The 16,935-nt window shown below is 36.9% G+C and overlaps 1 protein-coding gene across 1 annotated transcript in view; it reads left to right on the plus strand.

Moving 5' to 3' along the window:
- CCDC169 (coiled-coil domain containing 169) overlaps window positions 1-14,549 on the plus strand; it is a 57,975-nt gene extending 43,426 nt beyond the window's left edge. Inside the window, exon 8 of the mRNA XM_062195368.1 lies at window positions 14,450-14,549. Coding sequence (XP_062051352.1) covers window positions 14,450-14,549 — 100 coding nt within the window. The remainder of the gene's footprint in view (window positions 1-14,449) is intronic.
- Window positions 14,550-16,935: the final 2,386 nt, after the last annotated feature.

The following is a 16,935-nucleotide window of genomic DNA, read 5'->3' on the forward strand; positions in this document are numbered from 1 at the left end:
GTTCCGGCTACATTCCTGCTTCATGCTCCCTATTAATGTGCACCCTGGGAAGCAGCAGGTGATGATTCAAGTAGTTGGGTCCCTGCCACCCATGGAGGAGATCTAGATTGATTTGGGGGCTCCTGGTTTTAGACTGGCCTGCTCTGGCTTTTGCAGACATCTGTTGCAGTAGATGAGAGATCTCTTTTGTCTCTCTGCCTTTCAAATAAAATACAAATTAAAAATTTAAATTTTGGATTTTCCTAATAAAAATAAATATTAAAAAAAAACTTAAACCAAGATACAAATTAACTGTAAGTCAGAATCCTTCTTGGGACCATTGTTGTGGCATAGTGAGTTAAGCCACCACCTATGAAGCCAGTATCCCATATGAGTGCTGACTTGAGTCCCAGCTGCTTGACTTCTGATCCAGCTTCCTGCTAATCCAGCTTTGTGGCAGCAGTGGACTAAGCTGACACCTGTGAAGCCAGCATCCTGTATGAGCACTGGTTTGAGTCCCAGCTGCTCCACCTCTGATTCAGCTTCCTACTAATGCACTTGGAAAAGCAGCAGAAGGTGGCCCAACACTTGGGCTCATGTCAACCCTGTGGGACACCCAAATGGAATTTCAGGCTCCTGGCTTCAGTCTGGTTCAGCCTCGGCCATTGTGGCCTTTTAGGGTGTGAACCAGAGGATGGATGATCTCTCTCTCTTTCTCTCTCTTCCTCTCCCTCCCCCTCATCTTTTTTTTTTTTTTTTAAGATTTTATTTATTTATTTGAGAGGTAGAGTTATAGACAGAGGTAGAGACAGAGAGAAGGGTCTTCCTTCCGTTGGTTCACTCTCCAAATGGCCACAGCAGCTGGAGCTGCACCGATCTGAAGCCAAGAGCCAGATGCTTCTTCCCTGTCTCCCACATGGGTGCAGGGGCCCAAGTATTTGGGCCATTTTCTGCTTTCCCAGGCCATAGCAGAGAGCTGATTTGGAAGAGGAGTAGCCAGGACTAGAACCGGCGCCCATATGGGCTGCCGGCGCTGCAGGTGGAGGATTAACCTACTGTGCCACTGCGCTGGCCCCACCTTCCCCCATCTAACTTTGCCTTCCAAATAAATAAGCAAAAATAAATCTCGGGGCCCGCATTGTGGTGCAGTGGGTTAAGCCACTGCTTGCAATGTGGGCATCCCACATGAGCACCAGTTCAAGTTCCGGCTGTTCCACTCCCTAGTAAAGTGTCTGGGAAAGCAGTAGAAGATAGGTCAAGTGCTTGGGTCTCTGTTACCTGCATGGGAAACCTGATTGGAGTTCTAGGGTCCTGATTTCACCCTGGCCCAGCCCTGTATGGGCCATTTGAGGAGTGAATCAGAGGATGGAAGATTTCTCTCTCTGTGTCCTTCCTTCTCTCTCTGTAATTCTGCCTTTCAAACAAATAAAGTATATCTTTATAAATCAATCTTAATAAATAAATCTTTAAAAAAAGTTATACAGAGAGAGAAGGAGAGGCAGAGAGAGTGAGAGGGGTCTTCCATCCACTGGTCCAATCTATCCGCTGGTTCCATCTGCCGGTCTTCCACCAGCCCCAGTAAATAAATCTTAAAAAAGAATCCTCCTCACACATAGGTAAATATAAGAGTCACTCAAAGTATATTCAATATAAAAATTTCTTTGCTGGAAATTGATGAGGTAGCAACATTTCAACCAATATTTGAATGGATAGATCAACTTATCCTTTCTTGAATAATCAAAATGCTTTAATTTATAATTTGTTATCTCTTTGAAAAGATTTATTTTATTTATTTGAAGAGCAGACTGACACAAAGAGAGGAAGAGACGGAGAGAAAGAGATCTTCCAGGGGTCCGTGCTATGGCATAGCAGGTAAAGCCGCCGCCTGCAGTGCCGGCATCCCATATGGGCGCCAGTTTGAGTCCTGGTTGCTCCACTTCTGCTCCAGCTCTCTGCTATGGCCTGGGAAAGCAGTAGAAGATGGTCCAAGTCCTTGGGCCCCTGCACCCACGTGGGAGACCTAGAAGAAGCTCCAGACTCCTGGCTTCAGATTGGCCCAGCTCTGGCTGTTGCCACCATCTGAGGAGTGAACCAGTGGATGGAAGACTTCTCTCTTTCTCTTTCTGCCTCTGCCTCTCTGTAACTCTGCCTTTCAACTAAACAATACATCTTAAAAAAAAAAAATAATAACAAAGTCATGACAACAGTTTAAGAGAGAGAGAGAGAGAGATGGAGATCTTCCATTTGCTGATTCACTCTGCAAATGGTCTGAATGGCTAGAGCTGACCAGGCCAAAGCCAGGAACCCAAAATTCCATTCAGGTTTCCCATGTGGGTGGCAGAGGTCCAAATATCTCGGCCATCTTCTGCTGTTTTTACAGGTTCCTAATGCAAGGAGGTGGATCGGAAGCAGGACAACTGGGACTGAAACTGTGCTCTGATGTGTGATGCTGGCATCACTACACCATAACACTAGCCCCTAATTCATTACATTCATATATTTTCGCCACTGGAAATATAAAGTACATTGAATGTTGAAGTAAATTTTGATAAAATATTTCCCTATAAGTGCTATCGAACCATTTTGTCAGGGTTCCTCAAGACCATTCCCAATTTCAGTGATTCACTAGATGATCACAGGACTCAGTATAATTGTTTTATTTTCTCATGGCTAAATTTTATTATAGCTAAAATATACAAAGCAAAATCACCAAAGGGAACAAGGAGCATAGGATGAAGTCTGAGAAACCTAGGTACAAATTTTCAAAGTACTGTCCTGAGTTATGACTATTGAGACAGCATGTAAAGTTCTATCTACTAAGGAAATGCCCTAGCTACTTATCAGCCAGGGTTTTTATTGGAGGCAGGTCACATAGGCATCCTTTGCCTAGGTGGTACCAAAATTCCAGACTGCCAGAAGGAAAATAGATATTCAGTGTAAGCCATGTTTTTTGTACAGTGTTAGCACAGTGAGCCATTCTTGTCACTAAGGGAAATGTCTATATCAGGGCAGGGAACAGTTTACCTGTAAGTTCCTGGACACCAACCAAGGCCTAACCTTGCTAGCAGGATTTCCCCAGGCCAGCAATCCCAAGCTTTTATGTTAATTCTTTCCTGCATAAACACCCTAAATAATTATTATATATTTTTATTTATTTTCCAATTCTAATCTCTTCTAAAAAGATCTCACTTCTGTGATAAATAGTGAAGGGGGAGATATTTTGAAAATAAAACCTTCATTTTCATCATTTATTAACACACATACACATATATATCTTGAGAGTAGTGGTCTATGAGTACAGTTTAGCTTTCCATTGCACAGTGTCATAAGCTGAATCTCTAAGGAATGGACTCTGAAATGGGAGTCAGCATACTGGTTACCAGCTTATTTGTTGGTGTTCTTAGGATGCACACCTGTGTAAGAAGGGAACAAAACAGTCTTGGAAACAAAAATAGTGAGAATAGGGTTATTGTGCAGCTGTGGCCCCACAAACCAACATGACCCACCCATGACCCAAGTATGGGCTTTTTCTTCCTCTGGTGAGATAACTCAGACCTCTATCTCTATGTAATTTGAATCTCTATTTATCATGTCCTTTCCAGGTTAAGATCCTTCTCTACTGCTCTTAAAATTAGGCAGGCAAATACTGAGGGTCACCCAGGTAGATAACCTACATGCCAAACCCAACCCCTCTTGTGTCTTTACATAGCAGCAGCTGCATATCTTGTGTGAAGGGCCCACAGTGCCCAACGTCAGAACCGAGCATGAGATACAGGTGCATAGAGATGGACCACATAGCCTGGGAACTCTGTTCATGCAAGCTACTCATGCTTAATCCTAGATCTATCATTTCTGCCTCATTGAAACCTAATGTCAAATCCGTGCTTGGCATAAACTATTGTCCAATAATTTGAATTAATGGTTAAAAAAACCCCTTCATCTTCCGAAGCAATAAATAACCCAAATAACACTTCAAATAGAAACATTTCACTAAACTCATAGTCTTCTAAATTAGGTATATGTAATTGGTACTACTTTAAATATTGTTTTGTTGAGTTCCTGACTTAATTCTGGAAGTTAGTATCTTTCTGTTAATGATTAAAATTTGAGTCTTGAAACCAAGTTTGGGTGTTAAGCACCTCAAAAAAGAGGATAAAATGGATATATAAAAATAAATTCAATGTTGTTACTTCTCAGTAGAATGAAATTAAAATTATTAAGTGCAATTATAAGTTTTGAATAATAATGATTCTAGGTGTTTTTAATGGTAAAGAGAAGTAGGGGTCTCTCATACTTTGCTGGCAGGAGTGTACATTTATAAACCACTTTGGAACACTCTTTACCATTACTTTCCATATTGGGCTGACCCAATAATGTTACTTCTAGTTATATATATAACAGAATGGTCTATGCATTTACACCAAAAGACCTGTACAAGAACATTGACAGCAGCTTTATTCATCACAGTCCAAACCGAAAACAGCCTAAATGTCCATCAGTTATACAATGTATAGAAATTTTACACACATATATGAAAGCAATAAAAACAAACTATTCCTTATACAACATTATGGCTGAATCTCACAGTGTTGGCTGAAAGAGGTCAGAAGTAAAAGAACATGTACACAATATGATTTCATTCACATAAAGTTCAAAGAAAGGCAAAAGTAAATTGTGGTGTCAGAAAATAAGATAGCAATTATTAGTGGGAAGGATTAAGGGAATAATAATTGGGAGGGATGAGTCTTCCAGCATGATGACAATATTTTATTTATTGACCTAGGTAATGGTTACATGAATATTTGCTTTATTTTAAATCATACAGCTCTGTATTTATATTTTTTTACACTGTGGTATATAAATATAAAAGAGTTTAAAAATATTTAAAATTAAAGTTGGAGTGGCTTGAATATTTGCAGTGGTGAGTCTGATATGTGCTAATCTTTTTTATTTTTTTAAGATTGATTTATTTGAAAGTTAGAATTAAACAGAGAGAGAAGGAGAAGCAGAGAGAGAGGTCTTCCATCTGCTGGTTCACTCCCCAGATGGCTGCAACGGCCAGAGCTGTGCCTATCCAAAGCTAGGAGCTAGGAGATTCTTCTGGGTCTCTCATGCAGGTACAGGGACCCAAGGACTTGGGCCATCTTCTACTGCTTCCCCAGGCCATAGCAGAGAGTTAGATTGGAAGTGGAGCAGCCGGGACTCCAACTGGTGCCCATATGGGATGCCGGCACCCCAGGCAGCAGCTTTACCTGCTACACCACAGTGCCAGGCCCCAATATTATTTTGACTTGAGGATTCCACAATCTGTCGGTTGATGGACATTCTCTTGATTTTTCTCTTTTTTTAATTTTTTTTATTTTTTGACAGGCAGAGTGGATAGTGAGAGAGAGAAAGACAGAGAGAAAGGTCTTCCTTTACCATTGGTTCACCCTCCAATGGCTGCTGTGGCTGGTGCACCACGCTGATCCGAAGCCTGGAGCCAGGTGCTTCTCCTGGTCTCCCATCCTCCACTGCACTCCCAGGCCATAGCAGAGAGCTGGACTGGAAGAGGGGCAACCGGGACAGAATCCGGAGCCCCGACCGGGACTAGAACCCGGGGTGCTGGTGCCGCAGACGGAGAATTAGCCTAGTGAGCCGCGACGCTGGCCAGATTTTCCTCTTTTAATAAAAAGTAATTTAAAATATTATAAAATGTACATATTATTATAGAAAATGTTCAATATAATCTATAATCTCACGGTGGTATTTTATATTATAATTTTATTTATTATTATTCCTAAGATTATCCTATATATACTCCTAAATGTAATTTTTGCAATTTCATAGTAACATCACAGTTTATTGACTTATTCCTTTAATGTTGGACATTTTGGTTGCATTTACTGTGGCTCATTTCTTGTGAAAAGTAAGTCCCTCTAACAATATGTCTCATAAAAAATCCTATAATCAATTTCCCTCAGGTCCTTTTATCCCAAGACGACTTTGTTATTGTCTTCTTTCAGGCCTTTAATCACCCTACAAAAACTTTTATAAGCAGACAAGAAAATGAAACTGCATAGTGAAGGAAAAGTAAATTTTATTATCTGTTACTTTCAAGAGTCACTGCTGTGGAGTATCAGCGTTGAGCTTCTTGCTTGCAGGAAAATGATTTTCATAATTAATATATGCCATGAGTCACAGTCAATAAACTTACCTAGTAGCTTCCATAGAGTTTTTTGATCGCTTTCAAACCTCATCCTAAAGAGTCCACCCACGTGGAAGACCCAGAAGAAGCTCCTGGCTTTTGGCTTTGGATTGGCACAGCTCTGGCCATTGTGGCCATCTGGTGATTTAACCAGCAAATAGAAGACCTCTCTCTTTCTTTCTCTCTGCCTCTGCCTCTCTGTAACTCTGCATTTCAAATAAATAAATAAATCTTTAAAAAATATTGTAAATATTTGTGTAACTAAGACAATGCACCAGTTTTAAAAAATAATGAGGAGCAAGAGGGTAAATGAAAATTTGCATGGCATTAGAGTAGACAAAAAGTCACTTTTGCCTCTACCACTTATTATGTGGCTTTGTATAAGTAACTGCTTTCAGAATCAGTTTATTTACCTATAAAATGGGGAATAGGAAACCTAAATTGAACAGTTGGTTTGAGGATTAAAGATTATTGAAAATATTTAGTTCAGTAAAGATTAATTATTATCATTAGGCTTCAATCTATAGTATTTTAAGTAATGAAGTACTGATTTGGGAGGAGGGAAACGTACATTTATGACAATAATTTGAAGCTATAAATGATGAACTACAACTTTATTATTCTAGTATAAGCTTGCAAAGGCCTTAACCATTATCATTTATTTAAAAATTATTATACTAAGGAACATAAAATGGTTTCCAGACTTCATTGATCATGACAGATACCATATTGTGACCCTGTTTACCCACAAACAAAATATAACAAATAATTTATGAAACAATGTTTACCATTATTAAGAGTGATGCATGTTGATTTTCTTATTATTTTCTATTTATTTTTATATTGCTGGTTTAACTTAATCAATCTACTACTGAGTTGCATTTTTTTAAATATTTATTTTATTTATTTGAAATACAGAGTTACAGAGAGGTAGAGCCAGAGAGAGAGAGAGGTCTTCCATCTGCTGGTTCACTCCTCAGATGGCCGCAATGGCCAGAGCTGTGCCAATCTGAAGCCAAGAGCCGGGAGCTTCCTCCAGGTCTCCCACACAGATGCAGGGGCCCGTTTTGGAGTTTGAAAAACACGGTTCTAAAAGACTTCTAGGAGACTGAACATATTTCAAGAGTGAAGTCTCAATTTCGTGATTAGAGTCATCATGTCAGATCTTTTAGAAATGGGTCATATTTCGGATTGATTCCACATTCCACTACCTGGACCTAGCATTAGAAGACATGTCCCCCTGGTGCTCTTAGGAAGGCGTACAGTAAATGCCTCATTTAATAACATACTCCTTTTTGAAACTGCCTTTTTTCTCCACCCTTGAGTAGATCCAGTCTTTGAGGAAACTCATAGAAGTGGATGGAGCCTGTCTTGCCCCTCCTCTTTTCTAGGATGCACTACATGTGACTGTGACTTTCAAGGAAATTTGCCATTTGCTGATTTTGGGGGAAGTTAATTTCTAACTGCTTTCACAGATAAATGAAAAAAAGTATTGCACCTTTTGAAATACACCAAATGGATTGAGTTCATAATTAAAAATATTTTTTCCTGTCAAAAAAAAAGAGAAATGAGTCATATTTACAAAGCTGCTGAAAACATTTTTTAAAAGATTTATTTATTTATTTGTAAGTCAGAGTTACACACACAGAGAGAGAGAGAGGTCTTCCATCTGCTGGATCACTCCCCAATTGGCCACAATGGCCAGAGTTAATTCTGATCCGAAGCCAGGAACCAGGAGCCAGGAGCTTCCTCCAGTCTTCCCACGTGGATGTAGTGGCCCAAAGACTTGGGCCATCTTCTTCCAATTTCCCAGGCTATAGCAGAGGGCTGGATCGGAAGTGGAGCAGCCGTGACTTGAACTGGTGCCCATATGGGATGGTGGTACTGCAGGCGGCGGCTTTACCTGCTACGCCACAGCACTGGCCCCAAATATTTTTTAAAGTAATAGAAAGCATGAAGTACAGTAAGCAAGAAATAGTGTACTATTAATATAATTGAACAATTTGTGATTAATGTATATTATACCAGGAAATGAAATTATTCTTAAATATTATTATTTAATGAAAAAGATTTTAATTGGAAATAGTTTATTCACAAATCATGTTTAAAAATGTTTTTGTTGAAATATAATTCTCATTGTTCCTCTCTTTTAACATCTGATAATTACTGATCTATTTTCTGTCTCTATGGATTTTTCTGTTTTTGTTATTTTATATAAGTGGACACATATAATATGGGGCATATATGTCTGACTTCTGTCATTTAGCATGTTTTTAAGTTTCATCTATGTTAGAGCATGTATCAGTACTCTATTCCATTTTGTGGCTGAGTGTTATTCCAGCTTTGAAATAGACAGCATTTTGTTTATCTAGTCATCAGGTTTATACATTTTCACTATTTTATATAATGATGGTATGCATATTCCTGCGTAAGTTTCATGCATATGCCTTTGGAATGGAATTCTGGGTTAATTCTCTTTTATCTTTTTTGAGGAAGTAGGAACATTTTTTACGAAGTGGCTATATTATTTTGTTTTCCTACTAGCAATTTATGAGGGTTTTAATTTCTCCAAATCCTTGTCAATACTCACTCATTTTTGTTGTTGTTGTTGTTGCTGTTTTTGGTGAAGAATATGGGCAACCATCTTATATTTTTTTAAAAAATTTAAGCCATCCTAATGGATGTGAAGTGGTATATTATGGTTTTTATTTGCACTTCCCCAATGACTAATGATGTTGATTATTTTGTCATGTATTTGTTAATCATTTCTGCAATTTCTTTGGAGAAATGTCTATTCAAATCTCCACTGCTTGTTTTCAAGTTGGATTTTGTTTGTCTTTATGCTATTGTTGCATTGTGGGAGTTCTTTATTTAATTTGGGCACTTGATGTTATTAGAGCCATGATTTGTAAATATTTTTCCCATTCTGCAGGTTGTGTCTTTATTTTATTAAAGGTGCCCTTTTTTAAAAAAAATTATTTATTTATTTATTTTGACAGGCAGAGTTAGTGAGAGAGAGAGAGAGACAGAGAGAAAGGTCTTCCTTCTGTTGGTTCACCCTGCAAATGGCCGCTATGGCCGCCGTGCTGCGCCAATCCGAAGCCAGGAGCCAGGAGCCTCCTCCTGGTCTCCCATTCGGGTGTAAGGCCCAAGCACTTGGGCCATCCTCCACAACCTTCCCAGGCCACAGCAGAGAGCTGGACTGGAAGAGGAGCAACCAGGACAGAACCGGCACTGGGATGCTGGCATTGCAGGTGGTGGCTTAACCTGGTGCACCACAATGCTGGTCCCTGAGTTAATTTTGTATATGGTAGTAGGGGTTCAATTACGGTCTTTGCATGTGTCTATTCAGTTGCCCAGTTTTTTTTGTTCCCCAATTAAATTGCCTTAGAATCCTTTCAAAATTCAGTTGACCACAAACATATAAATTTATCTTTAGACTCAGAGCTGTTTAACTGACTTGTAACTTGGCATTATGCCAATACATTGTCTTGATGACTATCTTTTTAGTAATGTTTTGATATCAGGAAGTGTAAACTCTCTGATTTTATTGTTCTTTTCCAAGATTGTTTGGTTATTTAGAGTATTTTTATTTCAGCATGAATTTTAGGATCATCTTGTCAGTTTCTTCATAAAAGGCAACTGGTATTTTAATGGAGATTGGGTTGACTCTATAGATAATTTTGAGTAGTATTACCATCTCAACAATATCAAGTATTCAAGTCAATGCACACAGAATGTCTTCCAATTTATTTAGGCTTTCTTTAATTCCCTCCAGAGGCGCTTTATATTTTTTGTATAAAATGTTTCATTTGTGAATTTTGTTTTGGTACTATTTAATGCTGGTGTTTGTAAATACAATTAAATTTTGTAGCCTGATTGTTCAAACAGAAGCCCTGACAAATTTATTAGATCAGTTAGAGGTGTGTGTGTGTTCTTTAGTATTTTCTATATACAAGATCATGTTATCTGAAAACAGAGATAGTTTTACTTCTTCCTTTTAAATTTTTATATTAATTTATTTTTGTTGTCTAATTGATTTGTCAAGAACTTCCAATACAGTGTTAAATAAAAGTGTTAATAGTGAACATCCTTAACTTGTTGCTGATATTCAATCTTAATCTTATGTTAAATATGATATTGGCTAGAATTATTTTCAGAGATGTACTTTATCAGGGTTAGCACTAGAGGGAAATATATAGTTGTAAATGTATATCTTGAAAAAATTTTAAATTAAAACTAACTCTATGTTCAATCTTAAGAAATTTGGAAAGAAAAGAGCAAACCAAACCAAAAGCAAGTAGAAGCAAGAAAATAAGGATAACGCAAGAATACTTTGGGGGCCAGCGACTTGGTGCAGTAGGTTAATCCTCCGCCTGTGGTGCCAGCATCCCATATGGGCGCTGGTTCTAGTCCCCCTAGCTGTTCCTCTTCCAATCCAGCCATCTGCTATGGCCTGGGAAAGCAGTAGAAGATGGCCCAAGTGCTTGAGCCCCTGCACCCATGTGGGAGACCTGGAAGAAGCTCCAGGCTCCTGGCTTTAGATCAGCACAGCTCCGGCTGTTGCAGCCATTTGGGGAGTGAACCAATGGAAGGAAGACCTTTCTCTATGTCTCTCCCTCTAACTGTAACTCTACCTCTCAAATAAATAAATAAAATCTTTAAAAAAGGAAAGCATCTACATTAAAAAAAAAAAGGAATACTTTGAAAAGTTTGTAGAGAATGTAATTAAAAGATAAATTTATTTGTGTGAAAAAAGAATGAAACCATGCATAGGTTTTTCCCAACATGCATTTCCATGAACTTTTTGAAGACCCCTCACACAGTCAGCTATTTTCCACATCCATGAATTCGGTCAAGCATGCATTGAAATATTTGGGGGAAAAAAGGGCATCTGCACAGAACATTTACAAAGTTTTCCTTGTCATTATTCCCTAAAAATACATTTTAATGTGTATTTACATAATATTTTCATTGTTAAAGGTATTATGGGTCATCTAGAGATGATGTATAGAGGTAGACATATATAGGTTACATGCAAAGACTGTGCCATTTTATGTAAGGAACCTGAGCATATGTGGATTTTGGTATTCATATTGAGTCCTAGAATCAATCCTTTACAGATACTGAGAGAATAACTGTAGTTGCTTTGCAGAATAAATTGGGAAGTATTCTCCATTGTGTGATCTTTATGAAGAGTAAGTGAAAGAATTGGGAGAATTCACCAATGAAGCTATTTGGTTCTGGTCTCAATGGCTGCCCTAGAGATTACCATTAGCATTTTTAACTTATAGCCGTCTGCTTTACATGAAAACAAGTTTAATTTTAATAGTCTATCAAAAATTTCTTCTGCATAGCTCTAGTTTCTCCTTCTTACTTTGTATTATTGTTGTCATGTGAATTGCTTCTTTATACATTTTGTTTCCATCAAGAGATTTATAATTATTGCTTTATACAGTTATTTTCTGAATCTTATAGATTTAAAAAGAATTACAAATAAAATATACATTTTATTACAAATAAATTTAAACAATTTAATTACAAATAAAAAATACATTTGTACTGTCTGTTGTGTTTATCTATTTAGTTATTGTTACCAGTTTTTTTATTTTTCATGTAGATTTTCAATACTGTACCCTGTTCTTTTTTCTTAACTTGAAGGGTTCCCTTTAGTATTTTTTATAAAGTAGGATTGCTAGTGACAGATTACTTCAATTTTTGTTTATCTGGGAATGTTAGTTTGAGTGATAGTTTGACTATAATGTGTTTGCATATTGATCTCTTCATGTTATCTTTATTGGCATTTGCTTAACTTCTTCAACTTGTAGATTAATATTTTTCATTAAATTTGGGGAATCTTTAGCTATTATATTTCCACTGCTATTTATGCTCTTTTCTCTCTCCCTGCTGCTTCTGGGACATTCATTGTTTATATTTTTATTAACTTGAGCATGTTCCATATATCTGAGGCTTTCACTTTTCATTCTTTGTTGTGTTTTGCTTAAACTGGATAATCTTAATTGACCTATCTTCAACTTCACTAATTTTATTAGCTATAATCTGCTGTTGAGCTCCTCTAGTGAAATTTTCATTTCAGTTACTTTATTTTTTAACTCTAGGATGTCTGTTTGGTTCCTTTTAAAACAATTTACATCTCTTTATAATTGATGTTTTTTATACAAACATCATTCTTATACTTTAGAGGTGGTTTCCTTAGTTCTTTGAGCATATATAAATGGTAGGTATAAATTCTTTTTCCCATAAGTCCAATATTTACACTTCTTCAGGGAGTTTTTATCAATTACATTTTTCTTGTGCAAGAGCCATACTTTCCTGTATCTTTGCATGTCTTATAATTGTTTGTTTAACCTGGACATTTTAAGTAATTTAATGTGTACACTACGTATATAATAGTCTCTCCTGTCTCCATGGTTTGTTGTTGTGTTTTAGTGGCTTCTGAATTATAATTGTGTCAAGTCTCTGGCTACTGGAGTCTCTGCAAAGTTACCTTAATAGTTAGCTAATGAGGGCCAGTGCCATGGCTCACTTGGTTAATCCTCCGCCTGCGGCACCGGCATCCCATATGGGTGCCGGGTTCTAGTCCTGGTTGCTCCTCTTCCAGTCCGGCTCTCTGCTGTGGCCCAGGAGTGCAGTGGAGGATGGCCCAAGTGCTTGGGCCCCTGCACCCGTATGGGAGACCAGGAAGAAGCACCTGGCTCCTGGCTTCGGATTGGCATACTCCGGCTGCAGCGGCCATTTGAGGGGTGAACCAACGGAAGGAAGACCTTTCTCTCTGTCTCTCTCATTGTCTAACTCTATCTATCAGACAAATAAAAAAAAAAAAACTTTAAAAAAATAGTTAGCTACTGATTGGACTGAGATTTCTTTGAATACTGAATTAAATAAGTTTCCCAGACTTTGTTGAGTTGCTCCATGTATGTGTGTTGTGTCATGCCGTCAGTATTCGGTCACAAGTTATAACTCTCCCTTAGCCTTCAATTCTTGCTTGTGAGAAATCCCAGGATTAGCCTGAGGCAAGACCTTAGTCTATCTAAGGGTTTTGCTTAGTATGCACAAAGCCCTATGCATGCACACAGTTGTACCATGTATGACCACCTGGATTCCAAGAAATATGTTGCAATTTATGAGTGCTCATTCCCCAACTTTTCCTTTTAAACTTTCTGATTAGCCTATTTTAAAAATCATCTCTTATTTACTGATTCATGGAGATATGAAATTAAATAGTAACTTTTATTTTTCCAGGAAATGCCCTTAGTAAAAATATTTTTCATTTTGGATCATCTTTAGGTCAGGTCAAATAAAGACTACTTTGTATGTGGGGTCTTTTAAATAATCTCCAGACTGTTTAAATTATTAAAATAATCTGGGAATGAATGATGCTTTAACAGAGCACTGACCTTACTCTATCTCCAGCCTGCTGGTTTTTGCTGTGATTATGGGCTGTTGGTTTTCAAGGGTAGCATACAGCTGGGAAGAGCGTAGGGTGGGGACAATAGATAGGAAGAGAGTAAGTTACAGTGCCACAAATCTCAGTGTGCTTACTTTGTTTCAGTTGTCTTTTGAAAAAATAATTTCTCACAGATTGCTGCAAGACTTCAGTTAGTGCCCAGAGTTCTGAAAATTACCTCTGACCGTTTTTATCCAATTTCTCATGGCTTTTGTGGAGGGGATGATGTTCTTCATAAGAAAAGGAGAAAATGATGTCTTACCCAGTCATTTTGTTGATAGTTCCCCTTTAACTAAAATATTTTAAACTGCATTGTAGGGAATTGAAGTGGCCTCTTACTACCCCAAGTAAGAGTGTAAAGAAGGTTAACTTTATAAAGATATGTAAGTCAAGAAGGGAAGGAGGGTCCTATTAAATTCATAGATCCTTATAGCTTTATTGTCCTTGATCTACTTAATAAAGTCAGTCTCTCTCTCTCTCTCTCTCTATCTATCTATCTATCTCAGCTTCAATTCAAATTCCAGTGGCAAGTATCAAATGGTCTATCTTATCCATATTAGGGCACCTGGTGTACTGCATTCCATTCTTTGAATCATCTACCTTTGTGTTGATTATCTCTATGGCTATGGTGAGATGATGTGGTATAACATGATTCTGTCTAAGATTGTGCTGTAAGCAGAAAATATGAAAAAGAAGATTCCATGAGAAACACTGGGAGAATTATTTGCAATATACAGTTCTCCCTGTGAGGCATATAATGTTTCTGTGGTACACAATAGTGACTGAAAAATCACAATCAACTTATTTTATTTCAGGGGAAGATTTAATCCAGTTCACCAGAAGACAGTGAATGCCAAGAGAGGACCAGTAAAAAAGGTTACAAGATCAAACCATCTTCCAAAACTCAATCCATGATTCCAGAACTGGGCGGATATCTATTTCTTCCCCTCTTTTCGCTATTTAGAATATTCTTCTTGTTAAGCTAAAGTTCAACACATTTTGTTTTTCAGGGAATGAAATAGATAAGAAAGAACTATGAAACTTCTCTTTAGCTGTCCCTCCAGTTTGTTCCTTTGTCTGCATGAAAGTAATTTCCCTATGACCTTAAAATACTTAAAGAAAATACTTGTGATTTAATATCCTAGAATATCTGTAGGTTGACATCATTACAGTTGGTCTTTAATGGTATATCTATGATCTACTATAATAGTAACATTGCTATTATATTTGGCTATTAGCTGAAATGTGAATTTATAGAACTTTTTGCTACTTTAAACTATCATGATTAGTGTTTTAAGCCCTAGGTTTAACAAATCTGCAAATTAATTGCATTTAAAAATGCATTTAAATGCATAAAAATGATTCAAAATATCATGGTATCATAGAAACAGCCTTCAGTTGTGAATTAGCCTATTTATAGCCCAGTTCCTGTTGATAGTCTAGCCCCTTGCCCTGAATTTAGGAGATCTTTGACATACTTTTCATCTTGTCTTAATTTTCCATACTTGCAAAATGACTAAAGTAATATTTATTACCAGTCTAGAAAAATCAATATTTATTCAATCTGTCAGAGTCTTGCCACTTAGCAAATGATGATTCAAATCATTTTTTGATGTTTATTATCTCACAATGATAGCCTAATTCATTGGAGCAAACTTTGCATGTGTTCAAAATATTTAAATCTGGAAGTGGAGATGGAATGACAAGAGAAGGCATTTATAATTTTTTTTAAATATCCAACTTATGTTTAGATTATTTTTGTCATTTAGACATTTTTATGTCATCTGAGTCTAGAACACACCTATAATTTATTTGTGTACTTTAATAAGTTTTAAGTTTTAATTCACTTTAATAAGTGAAATTTTTATATTTCCAGAAGTCACCCAGAGGTAAGTAGAGTTTCTAGATAATGGTGTTTCCACCTTCTGTCTGACACTAAACTTAGTTCTATTCAATATCACCAGTAATGATTAACAAATGCATTTCTAAAACTACCTCTATAGATGTTTATTTCTTTATAAACAGATGCATGCATTTCATAAGGCCAAAGAATTCTTTTATGAATTTAAAATGTAATGCAGAAAAATATAAAGTAACTTCCTTTAAGTTACCCTACATTGAAACTGTAAGTATTTGGAAATATTTTCTGTTTGTAAGCTAACTACAGATATCTGGTACTATGACCCATAGATTTTTATGTCTTATACCATCTTTCTTAGCATTAGCCATCAACTGATAATGTAAACACCAATGATAATTATGACTATCAATGAAAAATAAACAAGTTTGTTTCCTTTAATATAGAGCTAAGCTATTTTGGGGATTGGACTAAAGAACCTTGAAAATGATCTCAATCACTGAGATGGCATATTAGTGGACCATCTTAAGAGGACAGTCATGCTTAATAGTTCCGCAGAAGCTATTTTTGGATACTTCCAGATGTCAGAAAATGTCTATCTTAAAGGGGCCATCAAAGAAGGAGGTACCTTTCTCTGAAGGGAGGAGAGAACTTCCACTTTGGCTATGACCCTGTGTGAATAAGATCAAAGTCAGCGAACCCTAAAGGCTTCCATAGCCTTGGCAACTCATGACTAGAGCCTAGGGAGATTACTGATGCCATAAACGAGAGTGTCAAATTGTTAAATCAACAGCAGGAGTCACTGTGTACTTACGACTCATGTGGGATCTGTCCTTAATGTATTGTCCAATGTGAAGTAATGCTGTAACTAGTACTGAAACAGTATTTTTACACCTTGTGTTTCTGTGTGGGTGCATACTGATGACATCTTTACTTAGTATATACTGAATCGATCTTCTGTATATAAAGATAATTGAAAATGGTGTTAAATTGGAAATTGCATAGAAAATTAATCAATTCTTAAAAAAATATCATGTAGGATCTCTGTCTTTAATATGCTGTACATTGTGATTAATGCTATAACTAGTACTCCAACAGTATTTTTCACTTGGTGTTGCTATGTGAGGGTAAACTGTTGAAATCTTTACTTAATATATACTAAACTGATCTTCTGTATATAAAGAGAATTGAAAATGAATCTTGATGTGAATGGAAGGGAAGAGGGAGCGGGAGAGGGGAGGGTTGCGGGTGGGAGGGAAGTTATGGGGGGGAACCATTGTAATCTATAAGCTGTACTTTGGAAATTTATATTCATTAAATAAAAGTTAAAAAAAAAAAGAAAATGTCTATCTTAAACAGAATGATGGACTGTTGGTGGTATATAGTTTAAAGAACTGAAACAAAATGACTCTTAAAGATTTGTATTCTAATATCAGTTTTGCC

This window comes from Lepus europaeus, chromosome 6 (assembly GCF_033115175.1).
Source record: "Lepus europaeus isolate LE1 chromosome 6, mLepTim1.pri, whole genome shotgun sequence".
In the NCBI taxonomy this organism is placed as follows: Eukaryota; Metazoa; Chordata; class Mammalia; order Lagomorpha; family Leporidae; genus Lepus; species Lepus europaeus.